At 39.5% G+C, this 18,208-nt stretch overlaps 1 protein-coding gene across 1 annotated transcript in view; it reads right to left on the bottom strand.

Moving 5' to 3' along the window:
* The window catches only part of LOC133095750 (serine protease 46-like), a 26,997-nt gene continuing 8,789 nt past the window's right edge, over window positions 1–18,208 (bottom strand). The window contains 5 exon segments of the mRNA XM_061197470.1: window positions 1–255; window positions 15,567–15,730; window positions 16,512–16,652; window positions 16,655–16,770; window positions 16,952–17,129. Of these exon segments, the coding sequence (XP_061053453.1) occupies window positions 1–255; window positions 15,567–15,730; window positions 16,512–16,652; window positions 16,655–16,770; window positions 16,952–17,129 (854 nt within the window).

Below are 18,208 nucleotides of genomic sequence, written 5' to 3' on the forward strand. Positions count from 1 at the left end.
TCACAGGAGCCATAGGGAGCCCAAGGAAACCAGCAGAATGTAGCCAGTGAGGAAGACCAGGCTCAGGAAGTCTGGCCTGGCCCTACTGACGAACCTCATGTCACTGATCTGTTTCTTGATCCAGTCGGTGAAGTAGGAGGTGCTGGTGTAGATGCCCGGGAAGCGGCGCCGGCTGCAGCTAAAGCTCCAGCTCAGCACCCCCATCTGAATCCAGGTGTGGTTCACTTGGCAGACAAGGGAACTGCCAGAGTTACCCTGTGGAGGGGAGGAAGGGAGGCATAAAGGAGGCAGCAGGAAGGCCTCCCTGCAAGTCCTGGACAAATAAACTTGCACCTTCCCGGGCCATATCCTTAGCACGAGCTGCGTTAGGCCCGTGCTGTCTCTGATATCGAGGCATGGCTATGAACCTGCTCTGTGACATGAAAGCATTGCACTGGGGCCCAAGCTCAGGATCACAATGGCCTCTCTCTGCATTCCCCTGCTAACTCTCTGACCATAACTACCGGTCCCCTTCTCTGCCTTCTCTTTAAATCGTGGTGGGCCTCCAAGGTGTTGCCCTTGACTTTCTTCTTTCCTACAATCCTGCTTACAGAATGAGCCATTTGAAATGCAAACTTGCCCCCTCTCTTTTTGTGCAAAGCAGGTGCATGTATAAGAATAATGTTTACAACAGCATACATCAAAAGGTAGTAGCTGTTATTTCTGCTGACGGTGGGTTTATGATTTTCTTAAAACTTTCTTACATTCCTCTGTATTGTTGAAAAGTTTTATAAATCTGAAAAACAGCTCATGCTCTCCCTCCCTCCCTCCCTCCCTCCCTCCCCCACATATATGTATATTTTTAAATGTAGTGTAAACCAAGATTTATAAGACATAATCTAATGAAGAGTGCATAAGACATGTAAGGAAAAAATAATAAAACTATACTTAAGAACACAAAAGAAGACCTACATTAATGTACAGATATACCGTTGTTCTTAGATGAGGCAACTTAAAACAATGTAAAAAAGTCAGTTCTCAACATTTGGCTTCCTACAGTATGGAAGGCTAGATCCCCTTTCCCACCTTGCTGAAGATAACTAAACATGTGAGATTTTAAATGCGTGGGTGAGCTGGCAAGAAAATAAAGACTCCTCAGAGTGCAAAACCCAAGGGAGGGCTGAAACACAGAGAGCCATCAGCAAAGCCCAGAAGATGACTTTTGCCCCAAGGCCATAGGCCAAACCCAGTGAAACTGAGCTTTGGTTTTCACAGCCTCATTCGTGGGTACAGAAGACAAAAGGCAAAACCCAGGGCCTGCCCAAGGAGGGGAGCCTAAGAGGAAACCTCCTGCAAAAAACTATACCTCCCAGAAAGGACCACACCTTCTGAGTGAAGATAAACTAGGAACACCTGCCCTCATGTGAACTTGCAACTTGAATTCACGCTGTCTGGGTGGTTAAAAAAACTTGAGCCAAGAACGTCGTTTAAAGAGGTCCTGGGTTGGTTTTATGTCCAGGTATCTGGCAGAAGCAAATATAGATTCTGACTGAAGGAACCCACTTTCAAGCCATATGCTTCAGTGAACTCCCACAAAAAAACACTCTAAAGAACATGTCCTCACTCTTAAAACATCACCCTGCACACAGGGAAGCTGAGGCACCAAAAGCAAATGCCAGCCAGCAGAAAAAAACAAAAGCAGCATCAGAGCCTTCATGGTTTGAGATTCAGAAATCATCACGTGGAAGCCTCAAAGTTTCTGGTAATGCACTATTTTATAGGCTTGGTGCTGAGGGTATGGGTGTTGGTTGTGTTATTCTTTATTCTCCGTACACATTTTATAAATATTCTTTTATCTGTATTCAATAGAGAGTAAAAGAGTCAAAAATTATAACAATGTCAATTCTCCTTATGTTGACCTCTAAAGTTCAAGCGATTCCAAATAAAATGCCAGCAGGATTTTTTCAGGACCTTGACAATTGGATTCTAGAATTGATATTGAAGGATAATAGTCCATGAATTCTATGACAGGTTTGAGAAAAAAAGAGCAAATTGGAGAGGCTGGGGACTGGAGAAATATCTAAACAGGGTTAGATATATTTCAAAGCTATAATTATAGAAACCACGGTACTAGCATAGAAACAGAAAAATAGACCAATGGGGCAATGGAGAGCCAGCCAGATGCCTGCAGGTGGAGGAAACTTGGCACATGCTCCAGAAAGTGTCATGACTGTGAGAAAGGAGGTCTCCGTTGTAGATGGTGGAGAAACTGATGGAGAAAAATGAAGTTGGACCCTATCATAACAAAACTCCAGAAGAAATAAAACTCTAAATGTGAAAAGTTAGAAAGATAAAGCTAATTAAAAATGTAGGGCCATGACTTTATGACTTGGGATGAAGCACATGTTTTAAAATAAAACCCCACAAACCTGAAGAGGGCAAATGTGTTAGGCTTAATTATGTCAAAGTTAAGACCATCTGTTCAATGAAAGACACCAAATCTCATTGAAGATAGATGATGAATTAAGATAGGGCATTTTCTCTGTCTAAAACCAACTAGAGGTCAATTTTAGCATATCTAAGGAAACCCTGAAAATTAACAAGCAGAGAAAGAGAGTTGAGGGAGACTTGAAGGTTTCCATGTCTAGGCTGACCCAGTTGTCAGCTCCCAGTGTCCAGACCCCCATGCTCCAGAGGAGGGAGATGGAGTAGGGCTTGGTGAAGTTTAAATCAAATTGACTTTTATTTATTTATTTATTTATTTGGTTGCGTTGGGTCTTTGTTGCTGCACGTGGGCTTTCTCTAGTTGCCACGAGCAGGGGCCACGCTTCACTGTGGTGCCTGGGCTTCTTATTGAGGTGGCTTCTCTTGTTGCAGAGCACCGGCTCTAGGTGCGCGGGCTTCAGTAGTTGTGGCACGCAGGCTCAGTAGTTTTGGCTCACAGGCTCTAGAGCGCAGGCTCAGTAGTTGTGGCGCACGGGCTGAGTTGCTCCGCGGCATGTGGGATCTTCCTGGAGCAGGGCTTGAACCTGTGTCCCCTGCATTGGCAGGTGGATTCTTAACCACTGTGCCACCAGGGAAGTTCCAATCAAATTGATTTTTAAATTGAGACTTATAATAGACAAGGTATTTAATAACTGAAAGTAACTGAAAATTATGGGCTCTGCCCAAAATGATGTTTGGAGAAGGGAGGAAGATTTGACACAGGGCATATGGGGGCAATGACTGGAAAGAATAAAACTATTTAATGTGGATTCTCGAACAAATTGAGATTCCTCAACAAACAAATACAGGAGGGGACTGTAGCACAATATCATTTATGCAAAGTAAAATATACGTATAGCAACACTATGCATTTTTCAAAGATACAGACGTCTTTAAAGACATGTATTAAACAGATTTCAGTAGGGGCCTTTTGTGGAGACAGAAAATGGAAGATGAAGGGGAAAATCAAGCCAGTGATAGTCAAGCTAGTGATAGAGATATGGTTGACTGGACTCTGGCAATCCAGAGAAAAAGAGAACTCAGAGGGAGAGAGAGAGAAAATAGAAGAGAGAGAGAAAGATCTTGTATGTGGACATTCTCTTACCACAGTGAAATTAAGCCAGAATCCAGTAACAAAATGTGAACCACCCCCATCAAAGAAAAAAAAATTAACTTTCAAAAATGTTAAAGTGAAAACAGAATTAAAATCTACAGTTAGAGTGTAGAAAGATAAGAAGGCCATACATTGCAAAGCCCATGGGATGTGGGCCTGAATTTCACACAGAAGAGTCTTAGTCTACATACTTTAATACCAAACAAGAGAGAATGAAAATAAATTATTTATTATCATCATCAATTCTTTATCACTGCATATTCAGCTGAAGACACTTGAAAAGGAATTAATAACGACAAAAAGCAGATGTCATGCATTAGAAAGCAAAAAAATCATAGACTTGAGGAATAAAATCAATAAACTGTACTTAGAAAACAACAACAAAATAAATATCTTGTAAGTCCTACCAAGGAAAACTCAAAGGGAAGGAAAATTCAAATACTTTGTGGTATAAGTAGAAAAGAGACTAGAATCAGATCCAGGGAAAATACACTTTCTAGTACCTGAAGACTATTTATAACTTTCTCTTTATGGATTTAAAATCTGGATGAAATGAATAATTTCTAAGAAAATCCAATAATCATGGACAAAACAACTTAAAATATTGCTCAAGAACTACCCCTTCAAAGGAAAACAGGCCTATGTGGTTTCGCAAGCAACTTCTATCCAGCATTCAAGGAGCAGATAATTTATGTTATTTCAAATGTTCCAGAACGTAGACTGTGCTTTCAAGTGAAGCATAGTCGTGATTCTATAACTTGACAAAGGGGGTGCCTTCCTCAACACACCTTCAGTGGAGCCCAGCCTCACTGGAGGAAGACAAAACAAAACGCAAAGGCTGCGTGGATGGTATCTCATAGGACCGCTGTTTCAGGGCCAGTACCTTTCCTGGGCCATGCACCAGCACTATCCTGTGCCTGGCCCAGAGCCCAGCACGGGGTGTCTTGTTGGATGAACAAATAAATTAAACGTATTCTAAAAAAAGATGTTATAAATCTGAATCCAACAGATGAATGAAACCAAAGCGCACCATGACCAGGGAGGGCTAATCCTGGCAGGCAGGGTAAATGGACATGAAGAATCTGTTCACGGAACTGACTCAGCACCCTGAGTCAGAGTGTAGAGTCATCGTGATAGCTGCAGAAAACACATTTTATGAAGCATAGCATTCATTCCTGAAATAAAATGCCACAGTGAAACAAAGGAATGGCTCTCTCCTCGACAGATGATATGCCATGTTAGCAACATGCTTCATGATGAAGTGTGGGAAGGACTTCCAGGAAGGTCAGCAACAAGAAAATGCTACAATTCCAGGTTGCTTTTGGGGAGCAGTACCCAAAATAATGAAAAAAGTAAAAATCATGAAAATGAAAGAGGCAAAATCATCACTAATTGTAGCTCATATGGGCATAGACCTGGAAAGCCCAAGAGAGTCAACTAAAAACTCTTGGATATAATAGAAGGGTTCAGTGAGCTGAACTCCCAGATGTTTTCAACACGATGAGTCTGGGGGATGGAAATGAGGCAAGTGAAAAGGAAGGAAGGCTCTTGTCCTGCTAAGGAGGAAGCAGTAGACATTGATTAACTCTAGGTGTTAAGTCAACTTTAAATACGTGTGTGGAAAATATCTGTAGTAGAATGACATTGAGCTATGACAACTTTTAAACCACTACAGGGGAAAAGTGGAGTGGAAAAAAAAATCAAACCAATACATAAAGTAAGGGGATAAAAAGAAACATTCTTCTTGGTAAATGGATTAAAGGAAAGCCTCCCAAATGTGTTGAAAAATATAGCACTGAGCATTATACTGTTTATAAGAGACATACCTGAAACAAGATAGCACAGTGTCTCCTGGAAGACAGAGCAATTGTTCTGGAATATGATCCTTGACATTGCAATAAACAAGAAAAAGAAGTAAGAGGCATACATATTGAAAAGTAGGAGACAAATTTACCATTGTTTGCAGATGGTATGTCTCAAAATTAAAGAGAATCCATTATATCCACTATATCCAGGAATTTTGCTTATTACAAAGTAAATACACAAAAAAATCAATATATAATACAAACAGAAAATACACTGAAAAAAACATTTTATATTACAATAGAGATGTAATATAAAATATCTAGGAATAAAGTTAAGAAGCAGCATGAAGTAATTATATGGAGAACGCTATATAAACTCCTGCTCTAGGGACACAAATAAAATAGAGCAAAATAGAGTCTATTTTTCCTAAATCAAACTATCAATTTCTACCAAAATCACCACATGATTTTCCTTTTAATATTATACTGAGATTGTTCAAAAGAAAATGGGAAAAAAACCCAAACACATGGAGACTAAACAACATGCTACTAAAAAACCAATGGGTCGGGCTTTCCTGGTGGCACAGTGGTTAAGAATCTGCCTGCCAATGCAGGGGATACGGTGTTCCAGCCCTGGTTGGGGAAGATCCCACATGCCACGGAGCAACTAAGCCCGTGCACCACAACTACTGAAGCCCACATGCCTAGAGCCTGTGCTCCGCAACAAGAGAAGCCACTGCAATGAGAACCCCATGCACTGCAATGAAGAGTAGCACCCGCTCGCCACAACTAGAGAAAGCCCGCACACAGCAACAAAGACCCAATGCAGTAAAAAATAAATTAATTAATTTTTAAAAAAATGGGTCAACAATGAAATCAAAGAAGAAATCAGAAAATACCTCGAGACAAAGATTGTTCAATTAGAATGACATGGGAGAAGAGCAAGGTAAATTCTTTAAAAGAAGAATAATGAAGGAGGACTTGCCTTACCACATACAAAAAGGAATTATAAAGCTACAATAATTTAAAAAGAGTGGTGGTGGCATACGAATGAGACTGCAAAGGGCAGAAATACACAAAAATAAGATGGGAATGTATGATATAATAAAGAGGGCATTTCTAATTCATTGCCAAAAAAAAGTATTCAATAAAACTTATTGACATAACTGGCTACATTTGGAGAAAAATAAAACTGGTTTCCTCTCTCACCCTTCTAGATGAATCAAAATTAAAATATTTAAAGAAAAGAATTAAGAACATGTATGAGTAAAGAATTTTATAATCTTAGGGTGGGAAAGATATTTCTAAGCACAGCACAGAAACTACAATCATTAAGGGAAATAACGATAAATATGAACATATGAAAATTTTAATAATTAACTCTATGGGAAGAAATCCACACCAAAAAAAGGTAAATCATGGATAAGTAGGGTAAAATATTGTAAAGCATTTCACAAAGGGTTAAAACTTCCGGTTCCTAAAGTTTTTTTTTTAACTTTTTATTTTGAAATAATTTAAGACTTACAGAAAGATACAAGTATAATATTTTTACCCAGACTCACTAATTTAATGTTTAACCATATTTGTTTTATCTTCTCTCTCTCTCCATAAGTATGTATGTGTATACACCTATACTTATGAACCACTTAAAATTAAGTTGAAAAAGACATGATGTTCCTTTACCAATTACCACAGCATATAATATCTACCGTTTTTACAAATCAATAAAAAGAAAAGTAGTTTAACAGAAAAACATGGGCAAAGGACAGGGAAAAGTGTAAATGGTACATTGAACACAACAGGCATCTTCATTGGAACCCCCTTTGCCCCTTTAAAATGTATTTAAGGGGTGAGTTCTTTCCCTGATCCTGGGTAAAATCTGGGCAGAGTCAGAACGTTTTGCTCACTGTGATTAATGTAATCATAATCAGTATGATTACGCGGTCACATAAACATCTCAGTTCAAAAATCAGAATATCCATAGCCACGCAATAATCACAAAGCTAGACTTGATTTAAAGTCAAACTTCTCAATAGATAACTAATTAGGACCTACTGTATAGCACAGGGAACTCTACTCAATACTCTGTAATGGCCTATATGGGAAAAGAATCTAAAAAAGAGTGGAGATATAGATATAGATATATAGATATAGATAACTGATTCACTTTGCTGTATACCTGAGACCAACACAACATTATAAATCAACTATATTCCAATTCAGCCCCATTTACTTCAGCACTCCCCTCCTTTGGGGCAAAAGCCCCAGTGAGGGGAGAAGGAAAAACACACACTTAAAGGGAACAGAGCTGGCTCAAGCCCGACCCCAGAGTTTCCGCTCTAGCAATGTGGGAGCAGACTCCACCCCTGACAGGGCGGCCACAGCCAGGGAGCAGAGAGGAAGTCCCACCTCACACCCTGTGCAGGCTCTAGCTCCTCCATCACCAGCCACACCCTCTATCAAGGTGATAGTGGCCAGCACACCATGAGGAAAGACGTGGCTGGCATCCGCATCAAATCCGGCCCTCACACCAAAGACACTGGGCACACACAGTCTATGTAGGGACACTCCCACATAAAAACACCACTTCAAGACCACAATAGATAACTGTTTCACCTAAATTCACAGAAACAGAGAAAGTTAAGTAAAATGAAAAGAAAGAGGAACTACTCCCAGCTGAAAGAGCAAAAGAAAACCCTTGAAAAAACAAATAATGAAACAGATAATCAGTCTACCAGACGCTGACTTCAAAAAGCTGCTAATACCTGTGTGCCACAACTACTGAAGCCCACATGCCTAGAGCCCATGCTTGGCAACAAGAGAAGCCACCGCAATGAGAAGCCCGCGCACCGCAACGAAGAGTAGCCCCTGCTCACCGCAACTAGAGAAAGCCTGTGTGCAGCAACGAAGACCCAACGCAGCCAAAAATAAATAAATTAAATAAATAAATTTATTAAAAAAAAAGAAAAGGAGGAAATTTCAAAAAAAGTTGCTAATAAAAATGTTAAGTGAATTAAGAAAGAGTATCAACATAAACATAGATGCTTTTTAACAAGGAACTAGAAACTATAAAGAAGACCTAATCAAAAGTAGATAATTCAATTTCTGAGATAAAAAGCACTCTAGAAGCAATGAATAGCCAACTAAATGACAAAGAAGAACACATAAGAGATCTGGAAGATAGAATAATGGAAATCACCCAATCAGAACAGCAGACAGACAAATGGAAAAAAAAAAAAGAAAGCAAAATATGAGCTCTATGGGATAATATAAAACGTGCCAACATATGCATAATAGGGGTTCTGGAAGGAGAAGGGAGAGAGAAGGGGATTGAAAATGTATCTGAAGAAATTATGACTGAAAACTTCCTAAGCCTAAAGGAGGAAACAGATATCAAGGTACAGAAAGAACAGAGGGTCCCAAACAAGATGAATCCAAACAGACCCACACCAAGACATATCATAGCTAAAATGTCAAAAGTTAAAGATAAAGAGAGACTCCTAAAAGCAGCAAGAGAAAAACGGAGTCATGTACAAGGGAACCCCCATAAAGCTATCAACTGATTTCTCCGCAAAAACTTTGCAGACCAGAAGGGAGTGGCATGATACACTCAAACTCATGAAAAGGAAAAACCTGAACCTAGGATACTCTACCCAACAAGATTATAATTTAGAACAGAAAGAGAGAGAAATAATTTCTCAGACAAGCAAAACTAAAAGAATTCAGCAATACCAAACCTAACCTAAAAGAAATGTTGAAGGATATTCTCTAAATTGAAAAGAAGAAAGAATCTGTAGGAAAGGGAAAATCCCAATAGGAAAAACAAATATATAGTAAGGACTGAAGATAACTTAAGTAAGCCAGTACATAGAATAAAAAAACAAAAAATATTGTAAAAGCAACTATAACTACAATAAACAGTAAAGGGATAAGCATGAAGATATAAAATATGACATCAAAAACCCAAAATCTGGAGGAGGGGAGTAAAAAATGTAGATCTTTTAGAATGTATTTGAACTTGAATGACTTCAGTTTAAAGCAAATAGGTATAATTATGGGTCAATATACATAAACCCCATGGTAACCACAAATCAAAAACCTACCTATTGTAGGTTTTGTATACACAAAAACCAAAAAGAAAGGACCTCAAGAATACTATAAAAGAAAATAATCAAACCACAATGGGAAAAACAAAAAGAAGAGGAAAGGAAAAAATAAGAACCACAAAAACACTGGAAAGCAAGGAATAAAACGGCAATAAGTACATACCTGTCAATAATTACTTTAAATGTCAATGGACTAAATCCTCTGATCAAAAGACATAGGGTGACTGGATACAAACAAAACAAAACAAGACCCTTCATTATGTTGCCTACAAGGGACTCACTTCAGGGCAAAAGACACACACAGACTGAAAGTGAGGGGATAGAAAAAGATATTTCATGCAAATGTAAATGACAAGAAGGTGGGGGTAGCAATACTCATATCAGACAAAATTGACATTAAAACAAAGACCATAATGAAAGACAAAGAAGCATATTATATAATGATAAAGGGATCAATACAAGAAGAGGATATTACACTTGTTAACATATACACTCAATACAGGAGCAACTAAATATATAAAGCAAATACTGACAGACATAAAGGGAGAAATTAACAATAATACAATAATAGTAGGAGACTTTAACACCCTACTGACCTCAATGGACAGATCATCCAGAAAGAAAAACAGTAAGGCAACAGAGTTCATAAGCGACACCAAAGACCAGTTGTATTTAATTGATATCTATAGGACACTACATCCAAAAAAGAAAAAAAAAACGTAGAATACACACTCTTTTCAAGTGGGCATGAAATGTTCTCCAGGTTAGATCACACACTAGGTCACAAAACCAGCCTCAACAAATTTAACAGAATAGAAATTATGTCAAGCATCTTTCTGACCACAATGATATAAAACTAGGAATCAACTACAGAAAGAAAAATAGGAAAAGAACAAACATGTGGAGACTAAACAACATGTTACTAAAAAACCAATGGGTCAATGATGAAATCAATGAGGAAATCAGAATATACCTCAAGACAAATGAAAATGAAAACACAACTTTCCAAAATCTTCAGGATGTAGCAAAAGAGTTCTAAGAGGGAAGTTTATAGTGATACAGACCTTCCTCAAGAAAAAAAGAAAAATCTCAAATAAACAACCTAACCTACCACCTAAAAGAATTAGAGAAAAAAAAACAAAGAAAGCCCAAAGTCGGCAGAAGGAAGGAAATCATAAAGACCAGACAGGAAATAAGTAAAATAGAGATTAAAAAAAAAAAATATATATATATATATATATATATAAAAGGATGATGAAACCAAGAGCTGGTTTTTTGAAAAGATAAACGAAACTGATAAACCTTTATCCAGGCTCACGAAGAAGAAAAGAGGACCCAAATAAACAAAATAAGAAAGAAAGAGGAGAAATGACAACCAATATCACAGAGATACAAAAAATCATAAGAGAATACTATGAACAGTTATATGCTAACAAATTGGACAATACAGAGGAAATGGACAAATTTCTAGAAACACATAGCCTGCCAAGAATGAGTCAAGAAGAAACAGACAATATGAACAGACTGATCACTACAAGTGAAATAGAATCTGTAAAACAAATAAACAAACAAACTCCCTGCAAACACAAGTCCAGGTCTGGACAGCTTCACTGGGGAATTCTACCAAGCATAGGAAGAACAGGTTACACCTATCCTTCTCAAACTATTCCAAAAAAGTGAAGAGGATACTCCCAAGTTCATTCTATGAGGCCACCATTACCCTGATACCAAAGCCAGAAAAAGACACTACCAAAAAAGAAAATTACACGCCAATATCTTTGATGAATATAGACGCAAACATCCTCAACAAAATATTAGCAAACTGAATCCAACAATACATAAAAAGGATCATACACCACGATCAACTTGGATTTATTCCAGGGTCCCACGAATGGTTTAACATACACAAATCAATCAATGTGATACACCACATTAACAAAAGGAAAGACAAAAACCACATGATCATCTCAGTAGACACAGAAAAAGCCTTTGATAAAATTCAACATCCATTCATGATAAAAACCCTCATCAAAGTGGGTATCTCAACAACACATGGGAACATATCTCAACATAATAAAGTCCATTTATAACAAACCCAGGGCCAACACAATATTCAACAGTGAAAAGCTGAAAGCCTTCCTCCTAAATTCAGAAACAAGACAAGGATGCGCACTCTTGTCACTGCTATTTAACATAGTATTGGAAGTCCTAGCCACAGCAATCAAGCAAGAAAAATAAATAAAAGGTATCCAAATTGAAAGGGGAGAGGTAAAACTGTCACATTTGCAGATGACATGATACTCTCTATAGAGAACCCTAAAGTTTCCATCCAAAACTATTAGAACTAATAAATGAATTCAGTAGGTTTGCAGGATACAAGTTTAATATACAGAAATTTGTTGCATTTTTATACTCTAATAATGAAATACCTGAAAGAGAAAGTTTTTAAAAATCCTGTTTAAAATAGTGTCAAAAAAAAAAAAAAAAAAAACTAGGGATAATCTTAACCAAGGAGGTGAAAGACCTATACACTGAGAACTATAAAACGTTAATGAAGGAAACTGAAGAAGACTGAAAGAAATGCAAAGATATCCTGTGTTATTAGATTTCAAAATTAATATTATTAAGGTGGCCATACTACTCAAAGCAATCTACAGATTTAATGCACTCCCTATAAAAATATCCAGGAAATTTTTCACAGAACTAGAATAAATAATCCTAAAACTTATATGGAACCACAAAAGATATCAAATTGCCAAAGCAATCCTGAGAAAAAAGAACAAAACTGGAGATATAACTCTCCCAGACTTCAGACTATACTACAAAGCTACAGTAATCAAAACAGCATGGTATTGGCACAAAAATGGACACAGAGATCAATGGAACAGAAATAGAGCCCACAGAGAAACCCACAAACCTACAGTCAATCTATGACAAAGGAGGCAAGAATATACAATGGAGAAAACACATTCTCTTCAACAAGTGGTACTGAGAAAACTGGACAGCCACATGTAAAACAATGAAGTTAGAACATTCCCTCACATCATATATAAGAATAAATTCAAAATGATTTAAAGACCTAAATGTAAGACATGAAACCATAAAACTCCTCGAAGAGAACATAGGTGAAACACTCTTTGACATAAATCACAGCAAGTTTTTTCTTGGATCAGTCTCCTAAGGCAAAAGAAATAAAAGCAAAAATAAACAAATGGAACCTTATTAAACTTAAAAACTTTTACACAGCAAAGGAGACCTTGACAAAACAAAGAGACAACCTATGGAATGGGAGAAAATACTTGCAAATGATGGGACTGACAAAGGGTTAATATCCAAAATATACAAAGAGCTCATACAACTCAATATCACAAAAACAAATAATCCAATCAAAATGGGCAGAAGACCTGAATAGGCATTTTTCCAAAGAAGACAGGCCAACAGGCACATGAAGAGATGCTCAACACTGCTAATTATTAGAGACACACAAATCAAAACCACAATGAGGTATCACCTCACACCTGTCAGCAAGGTTATCATCAAAAAATCTACGAATAACAAATGCTAGAGAGGATGTGGATAAAAGGGAACCCTTGTACACTGTTGGTCGGAATGTAAATTGGTGCAGCCATTATGGAAAATAGTATGGAGGTTCCTTAAGAAACTAAAAATAGAGCTACCATATAATCCAGTAATTCCACTCCTGGGTATATACATTGAAAAAACAAAAACACTAATTTAAAAATATACATGCATCCCCAATATTCATAGCAGCACTATTTACAATAGCCAAGACATGGAAGCAACCCAAGTACCCATCCACAGACAATTGGCTTAAGAAGATGTGAGATATATATATATATATATATATTACAATGGAATATAACTCAGTCATAAAAAGAATGAAATACTGCCATCTGCAACATGGATGAACCTAGAGAATATTATGCTTAGTGAAATAAGTCAGATAAAGACAAATACTGCATGATATCACTTATATGTGGAATCTAAAAAATAATACAAATGAATGTATACACAAAACAGAAACAGAGTCACGGATATAGAAAACAATCTTGTGGTTACCAAAGGGAAGAGGGAAGCAGTGAGGGACAAATTAGGTGTATGGGATTAACAGATACAAACTACTATTCAATATATATAAAATAAATAGGCAACAAGGATATATTGTAGAGCACAGAGAATTATATTGATTATCTTGTAATAACCTATAATGGAATATAATCTGCAAAAACACTGAATCACTATGCTATACACCTGAAACTAACAGAATAAATCAACTATACTTCAGTTTTAAAAACCACAAGAAAGGGCTTCCCTGGTGGCGCGGTGGTTGAGAATCTGCCTGCCAATGCAGGGGACACGGGTTCGAGCCCTGGTCTGGGAAGATCCCACATGCCGCGGAGCAACTAGGCCCGTGAGCCACAGTTACTGAGCCTGCGCGTCTGGAGCCTGTGCTCCGCAACAAGAGAGGCCGCGATAGTGAGAGGTCCGCGCACCGCGATGAAGAGTGGCCCCCACTTGCCACAACTAGAGAAAAGCCCTCGCACAGAAACGAAGACCCAACACACCCATAAATAAATAAATAAATAAACCCAAAGTTAAAAAAAAAAAAAAAAAAAAAAAACCACAAGAAATACTTGTCTTAAAAATGAAAAAAAAAATTTTTGAAGGTGTCCAACTCAAGAAATTATCCCCTGTGTATATAGAAATTTGATTTATGAGAGAAGTGGTGACAGCCAGTATAGGAAATGGTTTTTTCAGCGAATGACACTGGGACAATTTGCAGTCCACATGCAAAATAAATAAAAATAGAACCCTAAATTACACCGTTCACAAAATGAATGCACATGGATTCAAGACCCAAATGTGGAAACCAAAATTCCCAAACTTTTAGGAAAAAGAAAACATAGGAAAATGTCCTTATAACCTCAGGAAAATGAAGGATTTCTTAAATAAGCATAAACCAAAAAGGAAAAAAAGGATATATGTTTGATTGAAATAAAATCTAAACTGCTAACACAACATTATGTCAACTATACTCCAATAAAAATTTTTTTTAAAAATCTAAATTGCTGTTGACCAAAGGAGAGTATATACAAAATGATCAAAAAGAAAGAAAATAATTGTAATATACACAATGAACATAAAATCAGTATCCAAAATATAAAAATATAATAAAAAGAAAATGACAAACAATAGAAAAATGTGTAAACTATCTGAACAAGTGATTCACAGAAAAAGAATTATGAATGGTGAATAAACATATGAAAGGATGCACAGTTGCACTAGTAACTGGGACAGGTACATGCAACCACAATGGGATACTATTTCTCTAGTTCTCATCCTCAGAATGGAAAACATTTTACAGTCTGACCAGTACCAAAAGTTGGCAAGGATATGGAACAATGGAATTCTCAAACACTGCTGTAAGAATATAGATTAATACAATCACTTTGGAAAACAATTTGGCAATGACTATTAAAGATGAAAGTATGCACAGCCTATGACCCATCAGTTCCTTGCAGGATGCACCATACTGAGAAATTCTGGAACATGTAAATAGGGAGATGTGTGTAAGAATATTCAGAGCAGCAGAGTATGTGATATGAAAAAATTAGAAGCTACCTCAATGTTTATAAACAAGAGAATGAATAAACTGTGGACTATTCACAAAAGAGTATATTCTAGATAGAGCTGTTAATTAATGAATTACAGAGGCAGGTATCAATATGGATAAATCTCAAAAACAATGTTGACTAGAAGATGCAAGCAGCAGAAGCTTGCTTACAGAATGATGCCATTTATGCTAAACTCGTTCTGCCAGAATCTGGCCCAGATCTGGGCATGTGACTGATGTTCAGAAGTGCTCAAATAACGTGAGAAGTACTGCCATTATTAACCATAATTGTGGACAGGAGTGAAAAGTATTTTCACCCTTATATTACAGATTGGGAAACTGAAGCCCAGGGAAAGGAGATTTTCATAAGGTCTCCCAGTGCCACGTGGAAAGGAATGCATGACCACTGAAAGTCTTCTTGCCCGGGTCTAGACACTGCACACCTGACAGGTGTCCATGCCCCACTGTAAGCTGGCACAAATCATGTCATTCCCGATTAACTTCTTCTGGCCCTTCAAGAAGAGGAACTTGTACTGTTGATTGCAGATCTCGTTGTTTACAATCTTGACAGCTACCTCCTGAAGACTGTAGGAGGGCTGTGGGGTCTCTGAAGAGAGAGAGATCCTGCCTCGTCATCCCTTCAGCTCTTTGGCACATCTCCATCTTGGAGCTATCCAGATTCGTAATGTGGGAGGCAGGGCCATTTCCTGGGATAGTGATGTATAAAGGCCCCAAACCACAATCTGACTTTTGAAAAAGCCCAAGCTCATTAAAAAGTCTCCCGAGGGCCTCAGACCAACATCCAGGCACTGAATGAAGCCAAGGAGAGATTACCCCAGTAATTCACGTTCCATGAGGGTGAATGGCTGGGCACTTCTTCATGGCTACCTGCCAATGTGGCAAGACCCTAGAGCCCAGAGTGAGCCACCCCCTGGAGGGAAGGACCCCACAAAGGCTCCTCAATTCTAGGACCTCAGAATGACACCAACAGGGGACAGGAATTATTGGTGCTCAAGGTAACAAGTGGGTACAATGGCTACCCAATGCCTAGGTACCCACCTGAGACCACAGTCCTTGTGCCGCCTGCAGACAGGAAATCCCATTAATAGCCAAAGATTAATTTCCTTCCAGGCTGCAAGGTGAGAGCTTGACATTGGAGTTAACTTTGGGAACTGAGGTCTGTACAGGTCATGAGTGTCTTTTACACCAGGGCACTGTGTATATCCTCCTATCAACAGAGTTCAGGGCAATGTGCAGCATGTGTAGGTGCTCAGGAAATATTTGCTGATGGAGTGAATGAGTGAATAAAGGAATGGATGAAGGAGCCCGTGGTGGAGTTATGTTCTGAAGAGGCAGGTGTCTTGGGACCTCGGCCTGCCTTCACTTACCTTGAGTATACGTTTGTCCCCACCCGATCATCCAGCACATGGATCCAAGAGATGGCTTGAGTTTAGGGTTAGGTAGACAGACAGCCTGGATGAGGGGGGACCAGGAGACAGAGTCCCTGAGCTTCAGGAGGGCAATATCCTGGACATGAGGTTGGTGAAATCCTCATGAATCACGATGCAAGTGACTGAGAGTTCGGTGCCAGTTTCTGAGAGGCGTTGAATTCCCATCTTCACAGAGTATGATCTGGGGTCCTTGTATCTGCAGGGTCACGGTTAGGAGGCAGATCACCAGCAGTGAGGTCAAACATGGAATGGTTGGAGAGACACAGGCTGAGCACAGGGCTACCCAGCCAGGCCCCGACTCCCGGATCCCCAGATTCAGCAGGGCCTCCCAAGCCAGAAAGCAAAGCCCCTGAGACTGGCTGGCCACCCTGACTGACCTCTGAAAGCAGTGCACAGCTGTAAGGACCCACTGGTGGTGGATGAGGGAGCCGCTGCAGTTGTTCGCGCCCAGGAATAAGATGCTCACCTGCCATGGCCATTTGCCTACCTCTACTAGCTTCCCCTTCACATTCTTGCAGGAGATGTTAGTCTGATCACAGGCCTGGAACCAGGACCCTTAGGAAAAAGGTAGAGAGGGGGCCATGACAGCCCCATGCAGACTCTCAGGCAGCAAAGGGCAGCCCTCAGACTTCCAGCCGTCACAAGCAGCCACTGCCACATGCACATGTGGGGAGGGGCTTTTCTCACCACCCCCAAAGTGGCAACCAAAGGCCCAGAGGCAGCAGGAGCCCCATGTTATAAAGAGAGCCTCCAAACAACGGGGACCAGACAACCCCTCCAGGGCTTCTTACAATCCATCAGCCCAGGATTCATCCCTTCTCCCTTGTTTACACAAGTGAAGGAGAAGAGAGAATCATCAGAGGGGTGAGTGTCAGTAAGCGCTAAGTGATGGGGCACAATGAGCAGAGCTGTTGGTCAGTTGTAGCCAGAAAGCAATGGACAGTGATGTCACATTGTACAACTCCAGGGCCTGCCTCCATAGACCACCAGCCCTGGAGGTGCGCTCTCTGCGACCATACCAGGAAATGAGTAGAGATGCTTGTCAATTTCCTCCTTGCCCCTCACTGGCCCCAAAAGCAGGAGTGGGAGCAGTGGGGGCTGCATTGAACTGGATAGGAGATGGAGATTCTGAACTGGACCACCTTGGACTGGTATTTAATAACTGAACATCACTGAGGACAGGAAAGAGAGAAATTCTACAGCAAAGGTTGGAGACCAAGATTAAAAACAAATTAAAAGGTTCCTTATGTATAGCCTGCTGTAAAGTTTGGGCTGGCCAAGAAGCTGTCATAGGTGGTCATGGACCTCCTCATACAGGCAAAGTTGGACATGTGTTTACACTGTCTCAAGCAGACGTGGTTCCAGAAAGTGTTTCCCTCAGCAGTTCAGCGTGCAGTGCCAACCAGAGCTTCAGGGACTCAGCAGCAGCAAGCAAGGCTCGTCCTTGCCTGGGAATGGTGGCGGGGGCGAAGGGGCGGGGCGGGGGCACATTCCGTGGTGGTGGTGGAGAGGGTACAACAATCAACAGACCAGGCTAATAATCTATTGCAGCTCATACACATTAGCAGAAACATCTACTGGGCCCTGCCTCATAGCAGTCCCTCAGAGGGTCCCAAACCATTGATGTTTGGTCC

The sequence above is a fragment of the Eubalaena glacialis genome, chromosome 7 (assembly GCF_028564815.1).
Source record: "Eubalaena glacialis isolate mEubGla1 chromosome 7, mEubGla1.1.hap2.+ XY, whole genome shotgun sequence".
Classification (NCBI taxonomy): domain Eukaryota; kingdom Metazoa; phylum Chordata; class Mammalia; order Artiodactyla; family Balaenidae; genus Eubalaena; species Eubalaena glacialis.